Here is a 7531-nt window from a genome sequence, read left to right on the forward strand (position 1 = left end):
CTCCTAAAACGACTACGCAACATTCCTCAAGCAATTCCTGAACTTTCTTCTTCATTAATCTTTCTCAAACATCAAACTCCTGTCACGCTTACACTGATCCTACGCGTGAGTCGGAAACTAAACTTGCTCTGTAAATCCAGGTCTTACAATCGGTTCGGGTATCGGATTTAGGGATTCAAAAACTGATCAATCCGAACCAATCCAATGAGAGAATTTTCTTTACATTAAGCTCAAACAATTTCAGTTCATTACATTACATATTTATATATGTATTAGAGATGTTAGTTTTATTTAGATTATATGGGGATTATGTCATTATCGAATGTTTCGTTCTTTAAAAATGTTGAATTTTTTTATATTATTTATAATTTTTCACGTTTTTATAATACTTTTCGTGCATATTTTCAAATAATATTTTTTTATTTCAAATCCGACCATCCGAACCGAACCAATCAGATTGAGATCGGGTTGGTTTGGTTCGGATTTAGAAGTAAAAATCATGAAATCCGAACCAACCCAAACCGAACATGTTTAATTGGTTCGGACATTTTATCTCCCTAAATCCGAACCAATCCGGTCCGATTACACCCGTAGCAATAACAATGATGGTAGTGGCAATTCTTTTTTTTAATTTTTTTGTTTCATTTATATTTTAAAAAATATGTTGAAAGAAAATATTATTTATTTTCCTCTGTAACCAAAAAAAGAAAACATTATTTGTCCTGAATCCAACTTATTTCCCTTTTTTTAGAAAAACTTATTTCCCTAAATTTTTTAAGGAAGTCGGACCAATTCCACTTCCGAATCCGGATCCTCTTCTGACTTTTCCATACAACCCATCCTGCAGTAACATTAGCCATCAGATTCATCTTGCGGTCCAAAATATTCTAGTCTTAAAATTATAATAATTATATACTGAAAGTTAATTTCAGCTGTAAGATTAATCTAGTGGTTCAAATTATATGAGGCTTTCTCCGAACAGAAACCTGATTAACACCCAATCTTAGTCATCGTTCATTGCCGCCAAGAGAGAAGCTCCTCCTCTCAATGAGTTTGTTCCGATTAACGACAACCGCTCCTCCTCTCACCGTGCTTCTTCTGGTCTATCACCTCACGCGCGCCTTGGTCGGTTGTGGGAAGTTCATGGCGGCGAGAGAGCACCTGGAAGCCCACCACCGCAAGAGACCATTCGCCGCTGCTGTTGCAGTTCCAACCTTCCCCTCCCTCCGGCGATGCCGTCGCAGTTTGTATTCATCTTGTGGCATTCATATACAGTCATCTGAATTTCAACTTTCTGCCAATTTGAGCAAACTGTGGTGGTGGAATCATGAAAGATGCAGCTAAATGGATTAAATTTGGCAAGGAGGAGGCGGTGTGGTGTATTATGGTGGTGGTTGTTGGAAAGATGCAACTAAGAAGTGTTTGTTTTTTAATTAAGGCTTAATACATCAGAAGGCCCCTGTAATTGTAAAGGGAATCAAATCCGGGGCCTAGAAAATTTTTGCATCAAATTGGGTCCCTAAAATTGTTTTTTTAATTCAATTAAGGCCAAAGTGTGTCAGCTCTTAATTTTATCCCAGTAATCAATTCCACGTAGCTTTTATTATTATTTTTTAATTAAAAAAATAATTAAAAAATATTTTTAATTCCAACTCAATTAAATAATCAGAAAAAAGAAAAAGAAAAAGCCAATCAATTATTTCAGCTAAAAAATACAAAAAAGTCTGACAAACAATGAAAAAAACTAAGTAATTAAGACAAGAAATGCTGTTGTGTTCACCAATTGATAAACAATGAAAAAAACTAAAATCATTTATTTCATCAAACAAAGAAAAAGAAAAACCAAACAAGGTCTTGAAAGTTGTTGAACAGAACAGAGCAAGTAGAACAACAACTAGACACAAATCTCTCTCTCTCTCTCTCTCTGAGATTGAGCTGCAGGCAGAGGCAGAGCAATGAGTCAGGAATAGTTCATATACAGCTTCGTGGCTCGGGGGACGATGGTGTTAGCTGAGTACACAGAGTTCACTGGAAACTTCCCTGCGATTGCAGCTCAGTGTCTCCAGAAGCTAACTTCCTCCAACAACAATTTCGACGGAGTGGTGGTGGAGGAAGGAGGGGGTGAGAGGGAGGAGAAGGGGGAGGGAGGGTTGTCAGGAAGCATTGTTTGAATGGGGTAATTTTGTTTCTCTGTTGGCCACTGTCAGCCCCAATTTTTGAAGGGGGGTGGTGGTGGGTTTGCTTTCTTGCTTTGGATTTTGGTTTGCTGCTTCATTTCCTCCTTAATTGCTTTGTTTCTTGGTTTGGATTTCAGATCTGGAATCAACTCTCTCCCTCAATCACAAGCAGAACCATGATTCCTTTGAACACTTTCAGCTTGCAGAAAACCCAGATCTGACGCACATCCCAAGAAGCCGCAATCCCCAACTTCTTCCTCTTTCTTCTTCTCCCCTAAGACTTCGTCGTTTCGATCTCTAACTCTCATTCTCTTCCCTTTTCATTTTCCTGATGTGGGATGATGAAGATCAATGGGTTTGTTCTTGGTGGAATATTATGGAGATGAGGATGAAGATAATTTATGTTTTTTAAGTTTAGGATTAACAAAAATGTTTTAGTTTTTTTATTAAAAAGAGATTTTAAAGTTTTTTTTTTCTGATTATTTAATTGAGTTGGAATTAAAAATAATTTTTAATTATTTGTTTAATTAAAAAATAATAATAAAAGTCACGTGGAATTGATGACTGGGATAAAATTGAGAGCTGACACACTTTGGCCTTAATTGAATTAAAAAAACAATTTTAGAGACCCAATTTGATGCAAAAATTTTCTAGGCCCTGGATTTGATTTCCTTTATAATTACAGGGGCCTTCTGATGTATTAAGCCTTTAATTAATGATAAGTTTGGATTGCAATGAGTGTGACATGGTAAAATTCACGATGAAGGTAGTGGAAAGGGATCCATTGAGGTTTATTTGTACACCCTTAGATGCATCCAAGGGCTGTCATTTAATATTTATTATAATTTTAAGGCTAGAATATTCTGGACCACAAGATGAATCTGATGGCCAATGTTACTGCAGGAGGGGCTGTATGGAAAAAACTGCAGGAGAGGATCCGGATTCTGGAACCTCCTGGTGCAACCCATATACCACCCTCCTAAATTAATTAAATAAAAGCATGAATCAAAATTGAAAAATAATAACAAGATATAACAAATTGTGATGGTGATGTTGAAGAGAGACGAGAAGTTGTGATCTCCTTGTTCCTATATCCACCAAATAATTCTCCTGAAGGATTTGAATTAGGAACCCTAACATGCGCCCTAATTGTTGCCACGTTTCCCTTGCTTTCGTTCTTAAGTTCCTGAATTTCCTTCAAGCCTTTGTTGGGGTTTCAATTCTGCTCTATTCCGTATGGATGCTCAATCAATGGGACCATCGTGTCCCTCAACCACCTCTTCCTCATATTTCTCTCCCTCGCATCGTCTCTGCCATCAATGTCAATTCTCTCAACCTCCCTGCTCCTTGGTTCGTTCGTACTTTTTATTTATTTATTTCACTCACTGTTCGATGCAGTTATTCTGATTTGGATGCTGTACCATTGGCAATTAATGGTTTAGTTAATTGCTTTCTACTTTCCTTGATGGCAGGTTCATCTATGCTTTCATGGGTGTGGGGATATTGATGTGCTGCATTACTTTCTTGGGTTGCATTGCAGCTGAAATGATAAATGGTTTCTGCTTGTGTTTTGTATCCCACTTAAGGCAGAGATATATATTTTCATTTGGCTGATATTCTGTTTATCTTTTGTTCTTAGAGCAAGTTAGTAAGTGTTGAATTTTTGAAAGTAACTATTACTTTTCTTTCACTTTTCACTCCTTGACCTTGTAAAAATGCTAGTACACTCTAATCATCACCGTACTCGTTCTAGCGGAGGCTGCCCTGGTGGGATTCATTGCAATTGATCATCATTGGCGAGAGGTTCTTAATTTTTCCTCTCCTTACTCACCATTCACCATATGAACATGATTGCATTAGTTAATATCTATGTCCCTTTCTAATGCCTATACTATGTTAATTATTTCCTTTACAGGATATTCCAGTTGATCCGACTGGTCAACTTGAGAGCCTTCAATCTTTCATTGAAGAAAACCAAGATATATGTAGATGGGTTGGAATTTCTGTGCTTGTAATTCAGGTACATTCTTTTCTGTTGCTGTTTTTATGTTGGCATTTGGCCATTTTTTCTTGACCTCTCACTGGTAAATGGATATTTTTTAGATCGATACTCAGACATGTTAATGTGAATTGCACAATGTTTTGCACTTAGAAGTCGAATCCTTTATTTTTGGAGATCATACATCTTAATACCTAGATAGCATTATGCAACAAAGTTTGTATATGCCGGCATCCACATAATAATTTTAGCTCATTAACTTCAATTGGGCAAGGAATTTGGACGTGTTGGTTGAATCAGCCATATAACTTATCGTTATTGTTTACTTCATTCACTAGAGTTATGGAGTCAGATCACAGATGTATTGTTTACTAAGTAGGACATTATAGACTGCCATCGTGGTATACCCTGGATAATTTAATTTCACTAATTTTACCAATTACCTAACATTAAAAAAAAGAGCTATGTGTTGAGTTCAGTTTTGGATCTTGGAATAAATTGTTTATCATTACTTATATGAACTGTTTAATAGCTGTATTGCAATTTTCTAGATTATATGTTAGTGTTCTCCTCAAACTCTTCTTTCTTGCTTTGGTTATTACTTGATTGTGTTCTAAAGTTCTGATTGTTTGATTTTATGGATTAACCTAAGGTGTTCTTCGGTGAATTATTACAAATATACATTTACTCTTCATTGCTAAAACATTAATATTTTAGTCAAATAGGTTTTTGCCCTTGAGTGCAATATAAACTAAAAACAGCAAATAAACTAATTCAAATGTGAACTCAGAACTATTCTAAAATCTAAATGCTAGAAGTCAAATATGTAAAAGCTTTTTCTTGAACAGACTCTAACAAAGATTAAAATTCACCATTGAAATATTAATGAAAACAGAGAAAGTGGGAGGGGGAGAGAGAGGGCGATGATTGAATGTTTGTGAGGAGCTCTTTGTAAGACCACTGATTTTTGTACACAATCCGATGCATAAGCATGTTCAGTGAATATCTTAGTGATCCTCATTCCACATTAGAGGCATCATTGATCGAAGAGTCATGAGTGTCGCATGATCTTCTTCTTGGAAAAATTGTTCATCTTTACCTTTTTCATGTCCTCTCTCCCCTTCATTTGGAAAGATATATAGTATACAGAGTAGCTCACATGGTTGAGCTAAGGGTAAATTGCAGGTGAAGGGCCAGGGTTCGAACCCTGAGAGGGATAATTTGTACTAATTTACTAACTAACAATTGCCTATAAAAAAAAATAGTATACAGAGTACAGACTTGTTAATTTAACTTGTGGAGATTTAACTTTAAATTTTAATGCTTTGGTGACCGATATTTAGATTTATGGGAGTGTAGAGGCGGTTATAAAAAATTTTCTGCACTGTTTACTTTGTTTCGGTTGAAATAGGAAAACAACACAAAAATTCACCCTGATGAAAATGATGTCTGGCATATTTGGTTGTGTTGTTGTTTCATGTTATAAGGATGAGATTGCTATGACTTTTGGTCATCAAGGCAATAGTAGTGTCAATTACAACCCAAAGAATCATATTACAACTTCACTGCATAAATGTAAACCATTTTCTGGATTTCCTTTTATCCTTTTCATCCCTTATTGCCACTGCTCATTTTTCTTCTTGTCAATCTCAGGCGTTGTCTTTGTTACTGGCATTAATTTTACGAGCCACAATTTCTACTCGGAGAGCTGATTTTGATTATGAGGATGAATATGATGTTAGGGGTAGAAGTTGGGAGCCCCTACTAAATCCTCAATCTGGCCAACCTTCTGGGTCGGGCAAAGTTGATAACCGAGGAAACCACTCTGACATTTGGAGCTCACGGATGAGAGAGAAGGTACGCAAGTCTGAAATCGAAAAAGTTTCTTTGATAACCTTTAATGGAATATGTCTTTAAGTGATATGAAAATAGAATTCATAATTTTTTGTCAAAAGATAGTGTTAGAAGTATAACATAAAACCATTCATAAGTCTTCACCCATCAACTTAAGCTTTTGGGGTAGTTGGTTCATGACAAGGAGAACGAGCTTTTACTGTTATAGTTTCAAGCTGGTTTTGGTATATGCATCTTTGCATATTGTATCTTTGCCTGTTGATAAATTTCACTGTTATCATAGTTAGACTTATTGTTCATATTACTTGGATGCAAAACTATGTCGAGTGCTTGATGCTGTCATAGTTAAACTTGTAGTTGTGGGAATATGGATTACCTGCAGTCATCGGTCAATCACATTTGCGATTGGTCAATTTGATCAATCCCATTTAATATTACCAATCCCTAATTTTCATTGACCAATATTAGATATATATTGACCAATTCAAGATGTATATTACAGTCAGTGCAGTTAACCAATCACATATGTATTGACCCGGCTGCAGTGGCAAAATGGCTATGTTATTTTGCCAATGTTGACTGCAGAAAATCTGTAACCATACACAAACATGCACACCTATCTAGGAAAATTAGGTTTTCTGGGTCACCTAATGTCATTGCTCTGAATTTACATTATCTGAAACAGAATGGATATGCAAATGTTTTGCACAGATCAGTAGTGTTTTTTTCGTTGTTATGTTGGATGGGTTTAGAATTTTAAGTCACTGCTAATTTCACTGGCTGCAAGATCAAAGGATTTCTGCAGTTTGAGCTTTTCTGGTCCAAGTATAAAGTCTAAACTGTTTTTGGTTTTTGAATTTTTGTTGGTCTTTTGGGTCTTTTCTTCTCTTCTATGCCTCCCTAGGTCAGTAACTTAGCCTCCATGCTTTTAAATTTGATAAATAGCTATGTATTGAGTCTGCTGGATTATATTGGTCCCCTTTGATAATAGTAATGTAGGAGTCATATTTCATGTTTGCAGTACGGATTGAACAATGGTGATAAGCAAAGCCACCAAGTATGAATTCCTTACAATGATCGCTACTAGCCGTCAAGCAATTCAGTGTAGTGTTGACAACTTGACATCTGAGTACATATGTACATCTTTTGTTTTATTTTATTTCATTTGTTATTCTGAGAAATTTGTAATGTGTCGGTGTGTCCTATGTAGTCATGATATCATGTATTTTAAACTCGATTTCTAATTGGAAAAATGAAGGGTTTTGTTTCACCTAAATAAATAGCAATGCCAAAGATAGATGAAAAAAAAGATACAATGAAGGACCTATTTCTGGTTATGTCAAACCATTGTTTAGCATGCTTCTGTTCAATGGCAGATTCTTTAAAAAGAAATAATAAACACATGCAAGAACTTCTTCTCTCCATACTACCTAGCTCCACATTCTCCCTTCTTCTCTCCATACTAACCAGGACCTATTCCTGGTTATGTCAAACCATTTAT

At 35.8% G+C, this 7531-nt stretch overlaps 1 protein-coding gene across 1 annotated transcript; it reads left to right on the plus strand.

Annotated features, from left to right (window-relative positions):
• The first annotated feature begins 3189 nt into the window (after window positions 1–3189).
• LOC130720827 (tetraspanin-18) lies at window positions 3190–7310 on the plus strand. Its single transcript, XM_057571529.1, has 6 exons — window positions 3190–3527; window positions 3650–3749; window positions 3900–3980; window positions 4093–4197; window positions 5830–6033; window positions 7052–7310. The coding sequence occupies exons 1-6, from the start codon at window positions 3316–3318 to the stop codon at window positions 7091–7093; spliced, it is 744 nt and encodes a 247-aa protein (XP_057427512.1). The 5' UTR covers window positions 3190–3315; the 3' UTR covers window positions 7094–7310.
• The last annotated feature ends 221 nt before the right edge of the window (window positions 7311–7531 follow it).

This window comes from Lotus japonicus, chromosome 5 (assembly GCF_012489685.1).
Source record: "Lotus japonicus ecotype B-129 chromosome 5, LjGifu_v1.2".
NCBI classification, from domain to species: domain Eukaryota; kingdom Viridiplantae; phylum Streptophyta; class Magnoliopsida; order Fabales; family Fabaceae; genus Lotus; species Lotus japonicus.

Coding starts and splice junctions, on each gene's coding strand:
- LOC130720827 (XM_057571529.1), top strand. CDS start 3,316: ATGCGCCCTAATTGTTGCCACGTTTCCCTTGCTTTCGTTCTTAAGTTC. Junction 3,528..3,649: donor CTCAACCTCCCTGCTCCTTG/GTTCGTTCGTAC, acceptor CCTTGATGGCAG/GTTCATCTATGCTTTCATGG. Junction 6,034..7,051: donor GCTCACGGATGAGAGAGAAG/GTACGCAAGTCT, acceptor TCATGTTTGCAG/TACGGATTGAACAATGGTGA.